The 25,204-nt window shown below is 34.7% G+C and overlaps 3 protein-coding genes across 7 annotated transcripts in view; 1 reads left to right on the top strand and 2 right to left on the bottom strand.

Moving 5' to 3' along the window:
- LOC118265860 (semaphorin-1A) overlaps positions 1-25,204 on the top strand; it is a 337,918-nt gene that overhangs the window by 177,335 nt on the left and 135,379 nt on the right. The gene's annotated exons all lie outside the window — the stretch shown is intronic.
- On the bottom strand, positions 17,951-19,289 carry LOC118265862 (cilia- and flagella-associated protein 20-like). Its single transcript, XM_035579116.2, has one exon. The coding sequence runs from the start codon at positions 19,213-19,215 to the stop codon at positions 18,127-18,129; it is 1,089 nt and encodes a 362-aa protein (XP_035435009.2). The 5' UTR covers positions 19,216-19,289; the 3' UTR covers positions 17,951-18,126.
- Positions 19,578-21,178, bottom strand: LOC118265861 (uncharacterized). The gene has a single exon (XM_035579115.2). It carries the CDS (start codon positions 21,106-21,108, stop codon positions 19,714-19,716), a length of 1,395 nt encoding a protein of 464 aa, XP_035435008.2. The 5' UTR covers positions 21,109-21,178; the 3' UTR covers positions 19,578-19,713.

Below are 25,204 nucleotides of genomic sequence, written 5' to 3'. Positions count from 1 at the left end.
AGACCGCCATCTTGTTTCAAGTTGCAAACGATATTAAATAGAGACAAGGTACAGTCATCAAAAAATATCGCCGCCCTCAAACAACACAACTTTATTTTGAACCAGATAGAAGCTATATTACTTCGACTTTTTTTTACTTTTTACTTTTTCCAGCCGCAAGGAAATCGTTTAAGTTAACTCGTTTACTCATGAAACTTGCCTTGTGGTGCGGATTACAGAGATAAAACTTAGTTCGGGTGCTTCTATTAAAATGGTTTCGAAAAGTATTTTAATAATTCGCTGACTGTACTTTATCTGTTTGCTGAAGTTTGATTGAGTCTTTAAGCGTTTGTACATTTTGATTTTTGAAAAAGATTATGTTTATTGACTGCCTTTTGGACGAAGAAAAGTGATATTACATTATTTAAGCACACTTGTAAGTACTATTTCTAGATAAAAGTAGTACTTGAAGCTTTCATTGCCAATAATGAGTGCAAAATAAATCAGTATTCTACTGTAGGTATTCACTTTTATATTCTAGATTCTGTATTGCGAATGATGTCTCAGAAATAGACGGAGAAAATCAGACTTTATCGGAGCGTAACAATCAATTCTGTTCTCGTCGAATAGCTTGAGTAATTTATGTCTCAGCACGGAGGTCGAACGTAAATAAAATAAAAAATCTCCCCTAACACATGATCCTTAAAGCTCGCGCGGAAATAATCGTTCGATATTCAAAACGAAGGGCTTCGCTTTTCGCGCAATTAACCGCCGAGTTTAGTCCCTCTGCTTCCGGTTGGGTTCTTCCGGTTCGCTCCCTCGCTGATGACTCGCAATATATTGATTAATGAAAAAATGTATTCTACGATAATCTTTAATGTGTGTTTATAGGAGTAACAACAAAATTCATTAATTTTGACGGTGTCGTCTCATCCTTGCCACCATCAACTGCTCCGATTAAATCAGTAGAAACATTTGTTAGGAAATTGAACTATAAAATCGTAGTATTTCTTTTCAATTCCTTTCTTCCAAACAAATATTTTATAAACAGAACCTGGAAGAAAGCAGGTGCAATCAGGCCAACGAATTACATACTCGAGCGCCACCACACAACAACGGGAGAATGGGTGAAAGAGGAAAAAAAAACTTTTAAAATTCTTGAAAAAATATCCAGGCGTTTCATGCGGAATTGTATTGTTTTCCAACACCCTGGATACCGGTGCGACTGCGGAAAACGATAATGAGGGAGCACTTTTCCCTCTACCCTCTCTCCCATGGAATGAGGTCAAATTACGAATTGTGTGCTCACTTATAAAAAAAAATTTACTCCAACCATGATTGTGTATGCCACGCCGAATTAATGATACAGGTATTCTATGCTTCGTGTGCTGCGATTTTTTATTAAGAAGTTTTGAGTTAAGAGGTTTATTTTCTACATTTAAAATATTGAATATATTTGTAGTTAGTTGACACACATCGATTACGAGTATATGAGTAGGCGGTAAATAAATATGATAAATCTGTTAATCTCAAACATGGTTTATTGATACATCAATCATATTGAAATTACCCAAAATGTGTGATATTATTTCTTTAATTGAATTCATATTAATAATAAAAATGCATATTTCACATCCAACGAAACAGTTTCATTCAATTTAACGCACATTTGATATAATGACGAGGCACATTTTTCATTTGTTCTCAAAAAAATATACAAACAATATCAAACCAAAATACCCATTCAAAACAGTTCAAAATACGCTGAACCAATCATTTTGTACTCTCCGAATAGAAAGGGATAAATGGGCAGACGCATTTTATGTGGCTATAAAAAAAAATACGACGGTACGACTACAAACGGTAAATTGAATATGAAATCAGCACCATGGACTTAAGGCTTATATTTAATGAACTGAAGTAGGCACGTGTTCTCAGCTGACACACTTTTGGCAGTCATTTTTGTTTTTAAACAACCTAAAAGGGCTCTATAGAATAATGAGAACTAAATAATGTACATCGGTGCTCTTGAAGAGGTTATTCATACTTTTCAAGTGTTAGAAGTAGCTACGAATGTGAAATAAAATAATACCTATTTGTCGTCTTGATTATTTATGTTTAACTCAAATAAAAGGATATGGAAGTTCAAAATGTGTCAAGTATGTGACGTACTTGCATTATTTATTATAATAGGTGCTTTTGGTTTGTATACATACCTTTTCATTAAATTCAATACATTATTTCAATAGTCTGAGATATATCTGAGGTCATTTATAAGAAAAAAATATTAACTAAAAATCACGGTTTAACCCTCTGTGACTCGAAACTAGTAGAACCTATCTCCAATTTTAGCAATTTACGTGAGTAAACCATGACTTTTGGTTAATTTAGTATGTCTAAAGATACTGATTATGAAAATGTAAAAAATATTGTCCTAAGTTTAGACTTGAGTTCACACTCTAATATTTCATAAATTCATCCCTAGTTTAACACCGTATTCAAAGTTTTAAAGACAAAAGATATTGTGTCTAGTCTCAAACAAAGTTTGTCTAAGAAAATGCATTATTTCAACCGCAGTCTAAGAGAGCCAAGTTTAATGAATCTTAATATCTGTGAAGGATATATTTCAAGATGTTGAAGCTTGCCGACTTAATGTACCGTCTAAGATGAACGGTGCGATTATAACGCAGAGATCGCGAGATATTCTTTATTTACGATCCTCTAACCCTTCAAAAGTAATGTGGAATTTTTTGGGGTTTTTCTCTACAAACGCAGTTAATTCTTGTAACGTTTTTTACACAATTATTTTTACATCTTATATTACTCAGTGCAAATTATTACACTGAGCACAATAAGACTGTAAAATAAAAAAATGCAAATCTAGTTATAACTAAAGAAACTTTCCATTATCATATTTTTTTTATATATAATTCGTCTCCCGAAAACAATATGTTAAAAACTTCACAGAGATATATGTGCCTGTCTTGTGATTTATTAATAGTAAAAGACTTAAGCTCTAAACAAATGCTTATAATTATTTTATTTTGATTTAAAAGATTCTGCAGCTGTAGACACATGAAATTTTCATACCTTTGCGTACCTGTGTATTATTAAATTTAATAATCATGCTGTTGAAGCTCTAAGTTCAGAAATATTCCCATTATGTATAACAATACGGATAAGGTCATTTACTCTAAACAAACCATACTTAAGAGGGAAATCATTAAATGACTTCTCCCACCTTGGGTGAGGTGAGAGGGAGAGTCGAAATCTTACTGACTAAAAACCACCCCATTCCTACTCCTACTCTTTATAAAACCGCCTTCGTAAACCTGCTAGGTCGTCCGCAGTTCTGGGTCGACTCTAAACAAACTTAGCCTTAACATTTCCACTAAAACAGTACCATACAACTTACAACTAAAATATAAACAAACACCTTTTACATACAACAGCAAAACTTTCTTGGCCATTACACAATTACAAGCACATGTTAATTCTATGTACAACGTCGTATAGTCATTATCAGAACATGCATTAACGTGGTACATAGCTGCGCGTCAAGTTACACTAAACCAGTTCACCTTGGTCTCGCTTTATATGATCTTTCAGCAACTTTATCGGTCAGTTAATACTGGTTTGTTTAGTGAGCGTCATAGTAGAGTTAATTCTACTTCGGCAGAATCTCCTGAAACGTATGTACGAGTAATAAAGCCAGCTTACGACCTACAACTGCGGCTGTACGAAGCACAATTCCAAAATAATATAAAATTATTATCATTTTGCTTCTATTTCACAGTACTTCTGCCTGAATTTCACGACACAGTAAACACGGCTGAAACAGGCAATTTTCAATTGTATTTATTTGTTTGTAAGGTCGTTTTTTAGTTGTTGTGTTTGGGTTGTGGAAGAAAATAATGGTACGGGTTTTTGATCATGGATTGGAGCGATTTCAAGTGAATATGGTATGGAAAAGACAGTTCTTATAATCAAAATATTCAAATGTATAGAAAACAGTGAAATTGAATTTTCAAGATTTGTTTACTTTGCACACAGACTTGAACAAAATTCAAAAGCATTTTCCAACGTAACACAAATCATACAACGCAAACACATTGCTAAACCCGTCTATACAATATGCTCAAAAAATCCACACATACACGAGAAAAACCGGACCCCTGACGACAGAAACCACAATAAAAATACATAAATAATGACGTTTTATACGGCAACAAGCCATGAACAACGACCAGCGTAGTATTGGAGCTGCCTCCATTAATGTAGCTCTTCTTTTATACCCATAAATATTGTTAAACTCTCATTAATCCTTTAATATTGAAGCGTGCCGTCCACTCGGCGACGTAACTTGGTTACCTCGCCAATCTGAACACGAGTACGTCGAAATACGCTTATTAAACATGCACAGGTCACTGGATAAAAAATAACTAAAAAATTTACTCTATGTATGCCGTTAATTTCGTTCTGGCTTAGCAGGTGATAGGGGTAAGGAATTTAATTTAAAATGTTGGAATAGAAGGCGTTGTCTGTAGTACGTACTTTGGGACTGCTAAACGTGGTTTTTGCAACCAGGATCAGGCAATATTAAGGCTTTTTCGTATAGTCATAGCCACTATTCTTGCCTGCAAAGAGATGGTTTTTGGCATTGACATTAAAAAAGACTTCAAAAACAATGTTAGAAAGATAAAAATAAAATAACTCCGTCAACGCTTTGATATGATCGCATGAAAAGCACTTTTACTTTCAACTTCTCTTCAGTTGTTAACTGAAAAGGCAAGTCATAACTGTGATAGATGTAAAACGGGTATCGTGGTAATCCAAACAGAATGCAGTGAGACGTACTATGTCGCCAGTCGACATCGCGTCGCGTCGCGTCCCCGTCAGCACAAGAGCGCGTCATCGCGACACTCATACTTTTGTTGCCTACCACTTGACCCACATCCTCTCTACGTGTCTCCTGTAACAGGAAGCTCACCCCTCCTCACACTACCCCCCAACAAACTCCACACCAATATAAACCTTACCCCATAAGCCACAGGATCCAAACTTCCTCAACACACCACCAACTCAAAGGCGACTCCCCACGCAATTTAACACTTTGTTTTTCCTTCAAACATGGCAGAATATTCAATGTCGGCGGAAAATGAGTTGGATGTAGCTATTTAGCGATTTGCCACTCAACAGCTCATGTAATAAGTTTCATATTCAAACGGCAAGGAGGTGCGTTCTAATGAATTTTTTATCCAGTTTCGGCCTACACTAGCTGCAATAATACATGTAATCCGAGCCTTACTGGCATCGGGATCTGTATATTCACAAACGAAATATTTTAAAAATTCATAAAAGGGTTATGGCTATACATATTTTTTTATGTTACACATAGAATGGAAACGAAAACTCATAACAAAGTTCCTTTTCGAACATAACAACAGTCTGACGTCACCGTCTATAATTCGACTCGTTATTACCTGTTGCTGACAGGGTGAGTAACAGAGAATTAGTAGAAGTACAACAAAATGATTTGGGACAAAGAGCAACTAATCAATATTTTCTCTGTAAACAGCTCGTAAGACGTCCATGAAAAGGTTTTCCCTAAATAAATAGTATTATTTCTAAGTTGATTTGCCTTCCAAAACAAATCTTTAAAGGGCACATAAAAATCGTTTCCTACCTGTTTCCCTCCGTATTCTTTTTATTCGTAATCAAAACTTTACGGCAATTTTATACGTATCGAAAAGGGTCCATATCAAATAAAATCGGGGCTAAAGGCTGGCAACTTCTGCGTGAATTTGTTGTGCGTTGAATCAGTTAATGTTGCCAACTTTTAATTGGTTTAATAATTCGCGTTTTCTGATCTCTGTGTAGGTATAAAGTTTTAACTTTTTCAATTACCGTTAGTGAAGTTTCCTATGCCATGATTGACGCTAACTCCAGCTTAGCCAATGTTTCTATTAATTAACGTTTATCATTTCCATTTTAATTTGAATGTTTCTATAAATGACGGATTTAAATTTAGGGTGTGTCAATTAAAAATATTTGACATTTTTATCAAACTTGAACAAGTTTTAATTACTTTGATAATACTTATTTAATCATAAGACAATCTTATATGAGTTATAATGGTCTTAAGGCAATTATATACATAATAAGAAACATAAATCCACGATGTAATAGTAGGAAAACGTATAAAGTAAAAATAGTTGCTCCCAAACGTTGGCACTAAAGCGTATAATCCCCTTCTTATACCCAATTTATATGAAAAACGACATCGAAAGAAACAAAGGTTGCTCTGACCTAAGGAATTCAACCATCAGCTACAAACTGCTCGGTATTATACACCCCTCATACATGTTATTCGATTCAGTGTACGTATGTGTTTTTGAATATAGGATTTTATTTTTATGTTGCTATATTGATTTGAATTTTTAATGTGAGTCTCAAAAGTGAATCTGTTCAAGATGAGATAGATATTTTTGAGGTATTTAAATGTGATGCTATTCAATTTCACAAAAATAGAACTGTTACATGATAATTAGATACAAACTATTCCGCGTAACAAAAAGGAAATATCCGGAATATGGCGTAACTAAAAGCGATAAAATATCCACCCTATTATTTCAGTTTGGTCACTACTCGTTAGCCAGCACACATGTTGGAGATTTATCAAGCAAGTTTGCTAGTGTGGACCTTTGTTGGTCTAAATTAAACCGTAATTAGTCAGGGCTGGCGCGCTGGTGATTTATACCGGTTTTTACGGGAAACCGGCGAACTAATGTTATCATCCACGCAACGGCCCTTGTAATAACTGCGGCCAATGTTGGGCCCAATGTTTGCTTTGATTTGTTGGCTGTTAGTTATTCTGCGAGTGGTTTGATTTAGGTGGTGTGTTGTTGTTTGTTTTTGTTGGGGGCTGAGTGGAATTTAGTTGGAATGCCATGGGATTTCAGCCATAATTCAGTTTGATTTTTGATATAGGAAAATGTTTTATTCAGTGAACGTTACGTTCGTAGGTTAAGGGGCCATTTTAATCTAAAATAGTCACGATTGTTGTTACAACTGACAATAATCATTTATGTTTCATTTTTGTTACACTAACCATCATTTATCATACCGTAGCAAAGTCTTTATGTAACCAAAGCTCCACAAAAAAATCCATTCCACCTAAAAATAAAGTCTAAAATACAAGCCTAACATCGAACACCTCCAACTTAACCCCTATTGAAAAAAAAAAGAACTCAAAACAAATATAATACATTAGGGTTGTCCCTAACGTAATTTGACTAAACGTTAACAGGTTATTACCCCCAATGACCGATTGGAGTCGACAACGTTCAATATGAACGATTCATTCGCGAAATTAAACTGTCAGCTGACTACGACGTTATTTGTTTTTTATTAACTAATGCACACAAGGGAATTGTGTGACCTTTTACCGAACATTGATTTGAAGCGACACTTGACAGTGATGGCTTGGAAATATTTTATAGGGTGTGTGGGGATACTGGTTTTGTTTTGTCTAACATATGTGAATATATTTATGAATATACAGTGACAATGCAAATAGAAAAATAATCTTAGTCCTAAGAGTAGATTTCCTTTTGGTTCTTTTGGCTTTTGGTTTAAACTAACAAAGATAATAAATAATTGACAGTAACCATTCTGAAATAGTACATTTCAATCAATATACCGTGATTAAAACGAATACGTAGCACCGGCGTAGCACCTCGTAGCTGTCCGTAGCACAGCGTAGCCACTTCGTAGTACTTGTTGTAGCATGTTGATCGCGTTTTATTTATTCACAAGTTGCTCTTAGCTTCTATACTAGCTCAAGATTTACTTTCTAGTAAACATATGGTGTACCTACTAAGGCTCGAAATGTATTTGTAAAATAAAAGTTAAATGAACATTAAATTAATCTGGATGAGTATCATATATCACAAATCCCTGCTTAATTACAAACTACACACACAAACTCTGCTAACTACCAAACAAACATAAATTAATGTACATTTTCAAATTCTATACAATATAGGAACATAAATCATACAGAAGCAAAAGGTTCTAAGTGAAAATTAAAATTTCCTCCATTAATACTGTTCAGGTCATTAGGGGCACGTGAGCGGACTAGTATACAGGGTGTTTATTAAGCGATACAATCTCCGGTGCGCTATGAATATTCAGCAAGCGTAACGCCCTGCTCTAGTGTGTGTACTTTTTTAAATGTGGAACGTTTTGTGTTGTGTACTTTTTTAATTGTAACACATTTTGGTGTGTTTTAAGTGTGTTTGTTTTCGTGTAATTGGATCATCCTATATACTTATTTGTTGGTAATGTGATTGGTTAGTTGTTTTTGTAACGGTAATTGGGTGAGCTTGAGCATAATTGATAAAAAAATATGTCATAGTACAAAATTTACGTTACCATGTAAATAATTTCGTGGACTATAATTTGTTCAAAAATATAATTTTTCATTGTTTCTCTTTAAAACCAAATCATCTCAAACATAACAGAATCATTCAAAACTCATAATGGCTTACCCATGTTCATAAACTAAATAATAAAACAAACACTAAACCTTAGCAAGCTGCTCATGATGAAGAGTCCCTCTGTGACTCGAAACTAGTAAAAGTACTCTCCATTAATGTACATGAGTAAACCGTAATTTTAGTTAAACACTAAACCGAACCGGCCTCATCTAGGTATTTAAAATATTGACGTATAAAAGTGTTATATTATAATCTACTTACATAAATAAATATCATTTATCATTTAACCATTTCAGTAATTACCATTAAGCAATAATAACATCACAATATATTAGCAACAAAACAGATCAGCAATATTGTCCAGACACCAGTTAGCGGCACTATGACAGAACACAGGCACCACTCGACTAATAGACGCTATTCATTGCTACACTATGACATAGAGCAGATGTTTACTCACAAACGTATCACTTTCTTAATTACTTAGTTATATTGTTTTTATATTTCTATTAGTTGACACTATTAACTCATGATGAAGCGAAAGAGGTATGTATGATTCGTAGCAATTGGCGTTCCATTGTTTATGCGGGGTAGGCAGGGATGAGGCATGGGAGACAAACTCACGTCTGCAGGTTCGACGGGTTCAACATACAACACAGGAAAACATTCTAATATGGCCCAATATGGGCCAAAAAGAAAGAAAGAAACCTAGATATACTGATACTACCAATACTTTTTTATTTACAATTGGTTTTATAGTTTATGAATGGTATGCATTTTAATTAAAGTGAGAATTGAAGTCTGTCAGAGAAATTAATAGTCAAAACTATTAAAATAAATTTTAGTTCATAATAGAACAGTATAGCAAATTAAGTTTAGTCTTTATATAGAATATTCAAATTACTACAATAATATCAAGTCTCACTTGATAGTTCTAAGATCTAATTTCGATAAAATACAAGATTTAATGTCTCCTTTTGTAGTTTGCATAAATTATCTTCAATGTAATAACACTATTTTCCAACCAATTTTAATTAAAATACCAAATACTCACTTCGAGTTACTTTGAGTTACTTTATGAGAACCGCAAAGGAATTTTTGCCAGTCTTCGTTTTGTTAGAGTACAACCTGGGTGTTTTCCAAGTCTCGAGAAAATAGGTTACTTATAGGTAGGCGTGTCCCATTGGCCACATAATCAATTATCACTTGATAGTGGCCAAATGCCGACCTATCTTTCTACTAGTACTATAAATATAAAAATAACTTTGTTTGTCTGTCTATTACTTCGTTAAGATCTTTTATCTTATCTACTCAACCAATCTTCTTGAAGTTTCGCATACATAATTGGTTGGTAGAAAAGATAAGCCCACACGTGTAACTTAGTCAATGCCCTTTCAAGACACAAGTTAAACTAGTAAATTTTGAAGTTAATAAGAATGAGGACGGAGTATGAAAACTAATAATCTATTTAATCTGTCAGTTAGGTAATGAAGGAAGATTAGACACGTATTTTTTTTATTTTGTCGTATAAGTAAACAATACTTACATAAAAGGAATCAAAGTTTAGGAGTGAGACGTTTTGAGTATAAAACGTACTTAAATGTGACGTCACATGATATTTTAAAAGAATATAAATAGTGTAAAGTATTTGTTTCTATTTATAAGAAAAGCTCAAGTGTCTAACATTTTAAAATAATCTACTAGATGGGCATTGTAATAAAAATAAGTCATTTACCCTATTGTAATTATACTCAACTTTATTAAAATTATTAATTATGTGTTATAAAATTTTAACGAGAAATTAATGTATTAATATCGAGGCTCGTTGTTAAATATAAATAACGGTTTTAATGTAATTCCAATTCTGTAGTAGGTATTTACTTAACAAATTGATTGTATGATAATTGCAGATTGTCGGACAAATTCAATTGTGTATCCGAGCAATTATAACGATACAAACGTAATTATAATTAATAATATAATAATTATTTATTTACTTATCAGTAAATTATTATTTCGACACCAGCAATTTATACTACGCTAACTCAAAAAGCGTACTTTACAGTAGAGGCGTTTAAAGGGAAAAACGTGATAACTTTTACATTAATTAAGATACTTTTTTGAAATTTGGTATGCTTAATATTTAATTTATTCATTGTAATATCTCATATTTATATTTTCTTAATTATTTCTATTTTTTGATTTAGCGCAAGTTAGCCGTATATAAGCGTAATTCATCAAAAAAAATTTACATCTTATACACGTCTAACTTATGTTAGCGTAGTGTAGTACGGGACGTCGTAGTGCATGATCAATCATCTGATGCATATTTCAATATTTTATAAAGAACATGTACTTACTCACAAAAAGAATAGTCAACGTACCATTAATAAACTAATTAATACGTTAACACATAAGTATTTACTATGTAAAAGTCGCTAAGTCGTTCTTTTTACAAACGAACAAGTATACACACGAACGCACTAAACTACACTAACTATGAGTTAGCGCAGTGTTGCACAGATTTTGACCAAAGTGATCCCCGCGCACACTCCGCTAATAATAGTTGGCGTAATATAAATCGAGTGATTTCAAAAAGTACCTTTACTTAGCGTTTTATAAGATTTGTAACTTTCTTATTTTTGCATATTTCTTCTCAATTTTTTTATGACGTATGTAAACACACATTTTAAGCAACTTGGCATAAAAAACGTTTTTTCCAAATTTCGAGTTAGCGTAGTATAAATTGCTGGTGTCGATTTGTCAGATAGTTGTGTTAGCCCAATTTGAGAATCACTATCACCTACAATATGTGAAATAGAGCATCTTGTCAACTTTTTGCCAAACACAAAGCCACGTGTTTAGTTAAGAAAACAAAGATTTCACATACAAAATTGTGGGAGAGCCATGCTTCGAGAATGAGCCGGCTCGACCGAAGTGATACGACGACCTCACAGAAATCTGACGTGAAGTAACGCTTGCATTGTATTTCGTTGTATGAGGTTATCGGAGGGCCAATTACTACCCTTCCCAATCTTCCCAATCCCCAATTTCCCTACAAACCTTAAAATTCCTAACCCCCAAAGGCCGGCAACGCACTTATCCTCTGGTGTTTCGGTTATCCATGACCATGACGATTGCTTACCATCAGGTAATCTATCCGCTTGTTTACCAGCTTATACCATAAAAAAGTTATTTCAAATACAATGCCCAACTAAAATTTTAATCATACCTTCATATAGTTATTATACATATTCCATAACACTTAAAGTCACAAAAAGGCTGTAAACTCTACTCTGCGGTCAGAAAATAGCCGATAGGCAGTGTTATCAGTGTGAGGCAGCGACACAACCTTTTAAAATATGACCCTCAAGCTCAGGGCGCACAAAAATGACCCCAGTTTATGTACTGTAAAGATAAACACATACATTGTCCGTGAAAACGTGAAATATGTGAAAATAACGTTTGTGCCACATTTTTGGTTCCTTCGGTACATTTTTGTAGTTAAAGTTTGTGGTAGTTGCTTATGTGTTGCTCGTATATGTGACTATATATTCGTATATAAAGGCGTGTGATCTACATTTTATATGTTGATAATACTTATATACTTTGTCACTTTAAACTGAATGTCTTTAACTAAATTTATAACTTCTCACTATCATATACTCAAAAATTTGCGGTACTTTTCAGAATTTAAAATTGAAACTAAATACAAGACTTTGTGCCCAATAGTCATGCTAATATTGACGGATTGCCGGCCTCCGGCTCGAATAGCAGGAGTAGAAACGGGTGGTTTTTAGTTACTAAGAGTCTGACAGTCCCTATCACCACACCCGAGGCGTGAGAAGTAATTAGACGATTTTTCTCCTACAAAAAAAAAGTATCTTCTTACGCCCGTTCTCCTACGTGGATTAGGAAAATCAACAAAGAACATTTATCCATTGATTTGGGTCAATTATAAAGATGAGGAGAATATTTTTGTCCCGGAAAATATGCCTACGCATTTATGTAGGTCACTTCTGATGACGTGTTCAACCTACACTTTATGAATATCTATGCAGATCAAACATATAAGTAATAATGACGATCTAATTTTAAAGACGTGGGTGACCCTAGTGTGTCTAAATATGACCTTGACTTTTACGTAGCAGTTAGTCGAAGTACTATTTCGAAACTCGATAGTTTTATTGCAGAGATTATGGAAGTTTAGAAAGAGAGTGAGTCATAGCTCTCCAGTTAGAGAGAGAGAGAGAGAGCTATACACGAATGTCTATCTCTTCGAGAAAAGAAAGTAGGGTGTTTATTATTACGCTATTCTGATAGTGTAGTTTATTCTTCACTAGGGCAGGTGTACTTTTATGGTCTTACGTATGTATTAACCATACCAAGCCAAGGTATACTTTATACCATATCAAGGTCAACTTTATACTACTAACAATATAAAACATAATACAACATAATATATCTTTGAACAGAAACTAAACTGGCAATAGGCATAGGCACACCGAATATTTGCAAAAAAATGCACTTATTCAAATAAAGAAACAAAATACATAAAAAGACGAAAAGTGATATTCTAAATCGAACACCATACGGATGAAACAGTTTCACTAAACCCGTACTTTTCCAGGGCACGTTGGGAGAGTGTACCGACTCAGTAATTGAATCTGCATCCGCAAGTATACCCTCTCCTTTAATTTGAGTAAGTGTTGCGGTACCGTCCGCAAACACCGCAACGAACCGCACCAAACCAGTTATAACTAGATGTTACTGGTATAGGGAAGTTTGAAGTTGGTTTTGGTTTAGTAAAAATTAAACTGTTTTAGAAAATTTATGAGTTGGTTAGTTGTGTTTATTTTAGTTAAGTAAACATTATGTTAATTCGATAGTATCTACTGAAAGGAAAAATAATAGTTGTCATAGTGGTTTTTAGCATAATTAAAATACTTTACATGACAACAGTTGTTCAACATGATACTCAAATATAACCCCTATAGACTGTTTAGTCTACATAAATATCACACAGACAAGAACCCCAAAACAAAAGCGAGTTTATCATGCATCACTCCGCGCGACATATTTGTCGAAAAGCAACAAAACGACTACTAAACATCGACAGACAAAAATGGGACACTTGACTTTCCTCAATCGAACGTCTTATTTTGCTGACCGTAAATAAATTTCGGAAGCTCTGCACGTTTCTTCGGACCGTACTTCAGATAGATTATGCTCCCTTTGTCGTAAATTTTACGGCTTCAAAAATTAGTCGTCGTGAGCTGCCTGGCCTGGCCAGAACACGTAATACCAAATTGTTTTACGTTGGTTTTGTGGCCACACTGGATAATTTCGCTCGTGTACTGCACGATTTTCGATTACAACGTTTTATGTGAAATGTATTTCGTGGAAAGTGTTTGGTTATGTGATGTATATTTTCAACTTATCTGGAAAACTTTAAAATTCTACCTACAGATACAAAAAGTAGAAATATGAACTACGTTGTATTTTTTATAATTAACATTAAACTGAAACTTAAATTACAATACACTACACTGAAAAAATCGCTGTAATACCGCAAAGAAAATACACTCCCACATTTATGTACCGCACATTTTATATACCCAGTAAATCATGGTGAATTTCCTCAGTGCAGAAAAAAAATTGTAGCAGGCTAATCAGCATATTTACAGTACATATAGTTTGTAAATTCTTATTTATGACCAATTTTTGCTGTTGCTTAATAATGCAGCAGTAAATTAAGGCTTTAATATAACGCGAAGCCGACGCAGCGGACTGTTCGCTTAGCTTCAGTTCGCTCGCTCACCGGACAAGGCATAAGCGGAGCGGGTGGCGAGTTTAATAGCGATAAAAATGCAATATTGTTTTTCATATTCTTAAAATTAAATAAGATTGTAGATGTTTATTTACTGTGGACTAATTGAAATAATACAACATATACATACCGTACATAAACTCACGCCTGTCTCCCATGGGGGAAGGCCGACATAATGGGACGCCAACTGCTACGGATCTTACACATTCTTTCGCTTCATCAACAGTCATCAGTCTTTTCATGCATACTCGTAGGTTATTGAAATAATTATATGCTTTTTTGCATAATTCCATGTAGTACTTATGTAAATAAGTATTTTAAACTATATACAGAAACAATTTCACTATAAAATAGCTAATTACCTTGTTAATCCCAAATAATTGTCAGTAGAAGGACTATAATAATAAAATATGAGTACTATTACATGTGTAATAGCACCTTAGCGTAAGAGATCCCTATTTTAAAACAAAACTACTGAACCTCGGGTCTTATTCACGTAATTGCTTCATTATAACTTAGTTGTGTAATATATTCTATTTAGAAAGCCGTATATCCTAAACTACCTCCATGTAAATGATACTTCTATTATAAATGAAATGTGAGTGAAAAGATAATTAATACGCCATTTTGAGTTCATGTTATTATTTTTGGGATATTTTTTTTTAATACTTACATCGTTTTAAGAACAAAGAACAAAACCATTTTACAAAAACTGATTTATAACTGAGGATAGGTAATGGAAGTAATGTAATGACTTGAATGTGATGATGATTTTGTAATGACAAGCGCTCTGCTATCGGTCACTTTAAAATTAAAGCAAACTCGTACTAAGGATATAGAGAGGCATTTTTTGACAACAATACTAAAAATAAACATTAGTAAAACTATTTGCTCATACCAAGATGTAGATTCTTATGCAGAAAAACATGGAACTCCAAAGGTTATTCTTTTTCAATCAGGTTCATAATACAATTTTTAGTTACATAGCTTCATTGGTTCACTTTGTGGATACAACTGAGCCTACCCGCTCTCCACTTATACCTCACACCACAACAACCAGTAACATCGCTACGTGATTTATAGCCCGCTACAACACGCTAACTTATTACCAACGTTTATGTTCAACGAATATGTACGGGATCTTGTATTTTGTATATGTTGTATATCTACACGTCTTTCTATGTATAGGAGACATTATAACATCGTGACTTATGTAAGTAACATGCTTATATATTATATTTACCCGGTTTGTTCCATGGTGGTAGCATGTGTGGCAGAACTTTGAAATAAAAAAAATGTGTGAGTTATAGTCGTCTAGCTTCTGTCTGTATTACAAGAATCTTTATCTAAAAACGTATAATAATATACAAAGAAAATTACATCCTGTCATCCATTTCTCATTTTTCATCTTCTTTTTGAGGACGAAAATCATCCAATGACTGCTCTCTTCTTGGGCAAGGCGAAAGAGAGTGTGTCTCTTACACACTAAAAACCACCCCATTCCAACTTACGCTTTTCGAGCCGGAGCCCTGGTAACCCACTAGTACTAAGCAGTCCGCAAATCCAGACCGGTTATTTAGACAGTTGAAAAAGCGAATGACTACTTTGTAAAATAACCTGAGATACAACTCCATAATTCTGACTTCAATAATAATCATGAAATTTCATTATTACTGCTTGGTTACAAAAAAAATATCAGAGTTCTATATATTCCCGGTATCCAAAAAAAAATGTAATGAAGAAAAAGCCAAGAAATAATAAACATGAGAAAATCCTTATTACTCAGAAAAAGGGCGAAGGTACGTATTTTAGAGGTTCAAATAAAAAAAAAAGAAAAGATAAAGGTCAGTACACACAACATGTTCTCCATTTCAATTTGTGTGCACAACGCCGATGATGAAAGGACCTTTTTAGACGATACCTTTCAACATAGTTTTTGTAGTTTAAAAAAGTCATTACGTTGATGGTGAATAGAAAAATCTGGTTGTATTTTTCTGTTTTTGGTTACATTTTGTTGGAACTGTCGTTGTATTTCCGAACTGATACGACCTTCATACCTTTAAGGAAAGTGTATTCCTTTTTAAAAAGCCGGCAACACACTTGTGACTCCTGTGATGTTGCGGGTGTCCATGGGCGGCGCTGATAGCTTACCATCAGGTGATCCATCTGCTTGTTTGCCTCCTATTCTATAAAAAAAACTTAAATCAATTAACCCTTGGTATCTCTCCTCTCATATACAAGACGCTTAAAGCATTAATTTGATCAAAAACACAATTTAAATGGACCCTTTATACATAATATTGATTATTACCCAGGAACCAACAATATTTTGAGTACAACGCCATCTATTTGATACAGTATTAAACCTTTACTATGCAATGGCCACAAATACAATGTGATAGGGGTGGGACTTCTAACCCGTCAAGGCTGAGTACTACATCTAATTTTATGGACAAAAAAAAATAATATGGGGGGTTGAACCCCTAATTGAAAATATTGAAAAATAGTGATTTTTTCGGTAAAAATAATTCACAAATGTTTTTTTTCTCACCAAAACATTATCAAACATATGAAAAAAGTAATGAATTAGTTAGCCAAGGTTATTAGCTACCGTTTGTCGTTTTTTTTTTGTTTCTACGACGCATACAACCTTTGATATCAAAAAAAGTAAAGAAAATATTAAAATAGCCATAATTTTTTGGGGGAGGGGATTCGACCCCTTCGACCCCCGACGATATGTCGATAAAATTAGATGTAGAACTCAGCCTTAACGGGTTAGAAGGCTCACCCCTATCACATTGTATATTTTCAATGTAACTAATAATCCTCTTTTCTTTTACAGGTAAGTTTTGCACCTGTTTACCGTCCTTGCTACCAGTTATTTTAAAGGGTAAGCTGCTTTTGCATATAATGGTATTAATAAAACTCTACCTACAAGATTTTTCAAATATACTTTATGAGCTTGTGTTACTTTAGTATTGAAAAACAAACAAAAAATTACAAGTTCATTCATCCATTTTACTTTTTCAATAAACAAACTTAAAAGACATAACAACCTATTTTCCTAAACTCTAAAACGATATTATAAGCAGTTATCCATAAATTCCCGGATGTATGTACCGGCACTATGACGGGGGCAGCCTCTAAATAATGGCCGGAATTTCGCACCATAGCCCTGAACGTAAACTATTAAAGAGACGCCAAGTACCGAGTATACTAGGATTTTACGAGCCGCTTTTGCATATTGAACAGAACGAAGCCACTTCACTTTGGTAAATAATGTGTTTTTGTCGTTTTACTAGGAGCGTAACGTGTTATGTTAAACAACGTTTGCCAAGAACACTAACTTAAAACTATAAGTTTCTTTGATCGGTAGTGTTTATTTTTCTGTAAAACGCGTTGGCATAGTTTTTTGCTGAACTGCACTCATAAAATGGTCGCTTCTAACCGGCCTATTTGGAAGTCATTGGGGGAGGCGTCTTTCGGTTGATATGGTGATGGACCAATAAATTATGGTCTAAATCTTATTTTCAACAACTCCCTCCACGAAATATTCAAGTATCCTGTCAATTCAGCAATAGACTTCGTCTACATATTATTATGAAGCTAAAAATCTCGTTTTACAATATCAAAATTCACGTTATTATAAAAGATCAACCATTTAATCTCCTGTCTCATATAATCTACATTTCATTATTATCAGTCAAAACAAGTAAACATTACCAATAACCAAAACACGAACGATGTCTACAAATAAATCAGAACCAAATATAATAATAATAGCGTAAACTAATCAAAAATCTAATTACAACGCATTTATTCCTCTACTACTTCTGCGTCTGCTTCTGGGGCTTCCGCTTCAGGAGCTTCCGCAGGCTCCTCAGCCGCGGGCTCTTCAGCTACCTCTTGAGGAGCCTCTTCTACAGCTTCAGCAGCAGGCTCAGCAGCTGCCTCAGGAGCTTCCTCAGGAGGTGCCTCACCTTCTGGCTCACCTGCTGGCTCAGCTGCTGGCTCAGCACCTTCTTCAGCCGCTGGTTCAGCCCCTACTTCTGGTTGCGCTACTTCTGCGGCTGATTTCACCCCTTCTGGTGCTGCTTCCCCCTCTGCTGGAGCTTCCGTCTCTGGAGCTTCCGCAGCTTCTGCAGGTTCTTCTTCTATTTTCTCTGGTTGTGCAGTGCTCGATGGAGTCACAATGACTTCGCTCTTCTTTGATATATGCGATACCTTAGCTTCTAATGGCTCTCCTGCTTGTGGCACATCTCCCTCAGGCGGAGGAGGAGCTATCACTACTGCCGCTTCCTCTTCTTTAGCCTTTTCTTTCACTTTTCCTTTTTTCTGTTTTCGTTCTAATGGCAAATAGAGTTTGTAATCTTGTGGCAACTCTTCTTCAGTGTAAAGTTTTTCACTAAAGTAAATACGTCTTATTCTGGCATTAGCATGTACTTGTACTCGTAGAGTTTCTATGAATTGGGATCCGTAAGCCCTCCTTGTAAAGTCGGCGAGGTTAAATTGTATCTGATTCCAACCACCTGCTAATCCAATAGGCATACTCGTGCAGAATGGTTTAATTTTTGTTGTTGATTGAAAATTAGAAATCCTGAAACGCCTTCTCATATTTTTGTCATCTAGTATAGTTATTTCGAAAGAGAAATAACGTTTCAAGTTCTTCACTATCATGACAAGAAAGGGTAGTTTGATCCCTAATACTTGGTTGTTCTTTGGACATGTTATGTACGTTGTTGCAACGTTTGTGCTCACGATTTCTAGGACTATAGAATTCACTTCATTGTCAGTGAGTCGTTTTATATGTCCGTTCTTAACTTCCATGTCCCATATCGCCAAAGGGTTGGCTCCACAACTGTAAAATATGGACAGCAAACCATTTTGGTACGAGTTTTTGAACATCGTTTGATGATTAGCTAAACACAGCAATAAAATTGTTAACAACTTTCGTTTGTATGATTATTGTTGACAAACGTCTATTTGACGTTTATCTATGAAATAATTCCATACTATTTTATTAAAAGAGGTTCATTATACAAAGTTATTATTGCTGAAAATCGAGCAATTACAAAAAATCCTTTTGGTTTTGAATTTTTGTAAAAATACACAAATTCAAATGCAGTTTCACACACACTAAGTATATGTACATATGTAGTAAAGTTATAAACAACACTCACAACTTCAAATAACTTTATTTTTAAACACAGAAATTAAATTACAACTAAAATTAATTCCAATAGTAAACAATAAATATAATAGTGATCCTTACATCTCTGCATAACTTTAAATCTAACATAAAATAGAACATATTCTATTCATTAAACAACTATAGTATACATTTCAATGTATATCATATGGAATAAGTATTAGTACTAATAAAACAGACAAACAATTGAAAACCTAATTCAGTTGTTCTACAACAGGTTGTTCTTCAGTATATTCTACTGGTTCACTGACCTCAGTATTTTCTACTGGTTCACTTACTTCAGTATTTTCTACTGGTTCACTTACTTCAGTATTTTCTACTGGCTCGCTAACATCAGTATTTTCTACTGGCTCGCTAACATCAGTATATTGAACTGGTTCATTAACTTCAGTATATTCTACTAGTTCATTTTCTACCTGTTCATTGACCTCAGTGATCTCAGTGAGAACAGTGACTCCGCTTTGTACACCTTCAGTCTGTGCTACTATTGCTTGATCCTCAGCTGCTTCAGGCAGAATCGTTTCCATAATCTTGGCATCATCTTCTGTTGATCCTTTAGTAGATGCGACGGTTGATAAGGCAATTGGTGCTAAGTTATGTTCCGAATCCTCTTTTCCAACCTGCGGTAACTGTTCAGACAATCCAGGCACCATTGTTGATGCCTCGACCCGATCAAGTGGATCTTCGTGTACGTGGAACATTTGAGAACTTCTATCCTCATATGGTGGTGCTTGTGACGCTGTTTTGATAACTTGTATTGAGACTCTTACTTTGGAAGCCGATCCCGATTTCTTTGACAACTCTCCTTCTATTTCAGCTGTCTCACCTTTTTCCCCTTCACCTATACCTGCACCTGCACTTGCAACTGCAGCTGCAACTGGACCTTCAGCTTCACCTGCTCCTGTACCTACAGTATCAATGGCAGCACTCTTCTCTTTATCGTCCTCTTTAACCTCATCTATTTTAATATCTTTTTCGTCTACTTTATCTTTTCCTTTTCCTTTTTGTTTAAAACTTCCTGGTAAAGATTTCAAAGGGAAAAATAGTTTATATTCTGCTGGTAGTTGATCTTCTGGAATGAGTCGCTCCGCAAAATATATTCTTCTTAGGCGAATGTTAGCATTGATTTTCACCTTTTGTACTTCTATGAACTGTTTCTTATACGCTCGTCTTGTGAACTCTGCTAGATTGAATTGGATCTGGTTCCAACCCTCGCTAAGGCCAATAGGCATCACAGTGCACAATGGTAATATTTGAGTTTGACTTTGGAAGTTAGAAACGCGAAATCTCCTTCTTGTTCCAGTTTCGTCTAATATAGTTACTTCGAAAGAAAAATATTTTCTCAAGTTTTTAACTATCATTACTAAGAACGGCATGCATATTCCAAGTACGGCGTTGCCTTTAGGACATATCATGTACGTTGTACTTACATTAGTGCCTCCTATCTCTAGAACGGTAGACTTTATATCTTCGTCCAAAAATTTGGTTATGTACCCGTCTCGAGTGACTGTATCCCAAAGTGCTAGAGGCTTAGAGCCCACGCTATAAAAAATAGAAAACACACCACGTTGATAAGATTGCCTATACATAATTCTATAACTATTTATAGTTATTATCCAAGAGACAATATAGCAGTAATTATATTATCCTTGATGTCTGTCAAACGTTTTCCTTTAATAGAAAATCTGTTAAGCATTGGAGAAAATAGGTTTTATTTGATCCGGATAATAATACTTCTTAATCATTCTAGTTCCGACTGTAAACGATAGTATAGTAACAAATTCAATACTTTAAACGAAAACGTACATATGCCCTTGACTTTAAAGCTCAATTTGCTTTGAACTAATATGTAGATAATAAACTTGTTTATCTATTATAGTCAGTCGCTTTATCTTGTGGGAGACATTCAGTATTGTTATGAAGAGGTGAAAGACCAAATTCAGTGTAAAGTACTTTAGAAGCGGCGCCGGCGGAAATTAGCGTTTTTGCCAACCCTAGGTGGGTTGGCACCCTTTTATCATGATTCCTCTGCACGAGTATATATCGTATATCTATATTACCGTGCAAAATTAAACACAAAAAGTTTTTAAAGTAAATACTTTTAAATGTAACATGTAGTGAAAATGGTAAAAATTTAGTTTCATCAGATTTGATATAACAGAAAAATAATTTAATCACCTGCCACAAATCTAGACTCTGTGCATAAAAAAAAATAGCAGGCCCGGTAAAGTTCGTACTACTAGATCTGCACAAATAATGTAAGACCATAATCTCCCAAATCGGCTAATCAGTTCTCGAGTTTTAGCGAGACTAACTAATAGCAATTGATTTTTTTATAAGTAGAATTCATATTATGATAATTGATATTTAGTCAAGTTCTATAGTGGACATGAAGGATGGATCTTTCTATAGACTCAAAGAAAAATATTTATTCTCACGCAAATAAGAGTCAATTGTGGCAAATAGGTTACCCTTTGCTGCAGGCGACGATCGACAATTTGTCGCCACTTATGCTTTAAACCAATCTTGACACCCAATACACGTCCAATCACTGGAAGCCACGCAGGTTCAACTGTAGCTCGTTTAACACTAGGATTTTTAGTTAAAGTAAAATTTTGTTGAAGTACCACGGAAGCATACGTTTTTCTAGTATCAGGAATAAATATATTACATATTGAATGAATTACGTCAAAAAAGTATGCTATATCTACACAAGCTTTGGTTCTACTGACACGTAGACCTTTTAATATTTGAGAACCAAGCAAAATAATCTCATATATGTTATTAAGAATACAATTTTAATTTGATACAAACATGTGTAGTTCTTTAATAAACCAGATAACTCACAAAAATAATAGCAAACCGCAATTATAAGAACAACGCGTAACAAAAAGCAATGTCGGAACGTCAAAACATATTGCTCACGTAACTTTGAACCTCAGATTGTCATAATAAATGAGGCGTTCAGACGTAAACACAAAAACTCGTAACATATCCGAAGAAATAAAAGTTTTAAAAGAAAAGCTCGCTCTCTGTGATTTATCTAGCCATTTGTCATCCTCGACACTAAGAAAATATGTCACGCAAAGCCACAAGTAACGCACACAGACACACTCTAACGAATATAACATTTTTGTCGTCTCTAAATCACATGACTTTTCCACTATGCCGTCTGCCCTTAGAGACAACCGTGCACACTAACAAAAAACACGAGAAGCGAGGACAAAAGAAAAATGAAAAAGTGCCTTTCGACTGTCATGATAAGGAGTGCATGGGCGTGTTCCCGTAGTTATTGTGACTACACTGATGCTACACGACTTTGTTGCTTTTTGCCCCCCGGATAACGCGTTTTGAACACTGTGCTTTATGTTAGAGGAAACAGGTTAAGATATCACTCTGTACTTTTTCCTTTTTTTTTTGAAATTAATGACTTAGAAAACAGTTACGCTGATATCGCTAACGGATGTCGGCGAAATAAATGAATTAGATTTGTTTACGTATTTTCTTTAGGAGGAAAGATTTAACGTGGATCAGTGCATGATAGATGATATTCTAATTGATATTTAACGTTCGTCCCATGATTTGGTTCTAATGAACAGTAACATTGTTATATTCAAAGGTTTTTTTTTCAATTAGAAGAATAATATTGGCTTAATGCCCCTCCCTTGCCTAATAAAAACGCAATTGGAAAGGGGTTTGGGTAAAGTTGGCGTCGTTTTGAAGTTGAGCGGCCAGTAATGAAACTTAAATATTATGAAAGAACAGAATACAGCGATCAAAAGCTATTATGGCCATATTTCTCTAAACCATATCGGAACTGAGATATTTGGTTTTATATTGGTACTTGAAATCGAAGAAGTTATTAAATGTTATTGCACTCTTTTGGGTGTCTGCCATATTTTTTTAGGAATGCTAAATAAAATAATTCAAATACAGTGACGTAGATGAATCGAACGGACCCCCAATGTCTTTTATCTATAGGCCGATGGTGTGTAGTAACAGTAACAGTAACAGCTCGTCCCTTACTGTTGTGTGTTACTTTTTACGCTTCTAATCTCTCGTGGACTTGTGGATAATTATAACGACTTGGCATTTCATTGGACATTTCATTGACTGACCCAGCATACAAAAAAAAAAAAAAAATTGCCGACGCAGCTTAAATCGTGTTGGCGGCACTCGTCGTAGATCGTATAATTTGACAGGCTGCTGTTCGCATATAATGTCCATTATATGGTATATGGGAGGGGGCAGATATCAAAATAATCTGACTCCGCCGGCACAACTTTTAGATACCATTATTCGACATGACATTGAGAACGAAATGGACGAAGAAAGTTAATCTGTAAATGTGTTTTTAAAAATCATGTAATAAATGCAATAAGGTATAATACGTTGGGTAGGTGTTTTTATTATTTCCTAGGGCCCAATACTAATGTCACATTGACAGACGAGAGGTCGAGAAACAGTAAAGCCAATAACTAATATCAATCTTCTAATAATATACAATAACTAAGATTTTTTTCACACAGGACGGTAATTGAAGTAGTTATAGAGACTACATTTTTAAATTCTTCAAACTCAAATATCTCAGCTTTGATATAACTTAGGATAAAAATAATTGAACATATATGTGTAATGAACACAGTAGAACAATGTAACATGAAAATATTTGGTGGCCGCCGAAAAAAAAATGACGCCACAAGTCCATACAAAGTTACTCAAACCCCTTTAAAAATGCCATCGAATCGAATTTTAAAAATATAAAAACAGATACAAAAAATTCGACAAGGACTTTTTAACAGTAAGCGAGAAAATTCTAAATTAGAATATCGAAAAGTGAGAAAAAAAGAAAATAGAAACAAAAAAGCGACGATTCAGTTGTGCCTGGTATATTTACAGAGCTCATTGCTCGGCGCAACGAAGCGTGGTCTGCATAATGTATCGAACGGTGCGCGATTCCGGCAAAGCTTTGTCTGTGTTATTTACAACCGACCCGTGTATTCACGCGGAAATTGGATTTGTAAAATAAGACACTGTATAAATAATCTTTATCTAAAACATATCTCAGTGGGGCCGTTAGCCGGCCAAGTTTTGCACCGTGAGCCCTGATTCCGACCGTTTGTCAGATTACGAAGCGAAATTATCTGTGACGCTAATAGAGAGAATAAACGGTTCTTTATGTGCGAACTTGTTCTATGCTAAATTTGTGAAATATGCTGCGATTTTTCCGACGGTATCGTTACTTGAAGCTAGCTTCTCGTTTGGAAATAATAGTTGTCGCTTGACTGCCCTGCTAGGGACAATGTATCGAAATTAATATCCGGGACGTAGTGAGCGAACAATTTGTCCACCGGAATGTGGATAATTAAACCGGCCTGCAGCCGTTTCCTAGCTTACATGAAGCTGAAAATATATGATCCCGTCTAGTTGGAATTTGTTTGGTATGGTCGACAGAGATTAGTTAAACAAAAAAACTATTAGAATGGAACGTTACGTATTTTGTTCATTAACCATTGCGCCATTTTGCTGCACTGATAAAACCACACAATAAAATATTAAAGTAGGCACTTTATTAATTACGTATTGATATTTTATAATTGCATAATAAAGCTGACATTATTATCCGCAGTGCAATAAATATTACAATGTCAGCGAAACTATGAGAATTGTTCAACTGCCGCTAAA

This window comes from Spodoptera frugiperda, chromosome 7 (assembly GCF_023101765.2).
Source record: "Spodoptera frugiperda isolate SF20-4 chromosome 7, AGI-APGP_CSIRO_Sfru_2.0, whole genome shotgun sequence".
Classification (NCBI taxonomy): domain Eukaryota; kingdom Metazoa; phylum Arthropoda; class Insecta; order Lepidoptera; family Noctuidae; genus Spodoptera; species Spodoptera frugiperda.
Note: the sequence above shows the minus strand (reverse complement) of the source record. Positions and strands in the feature narration are given on the sequence as shown.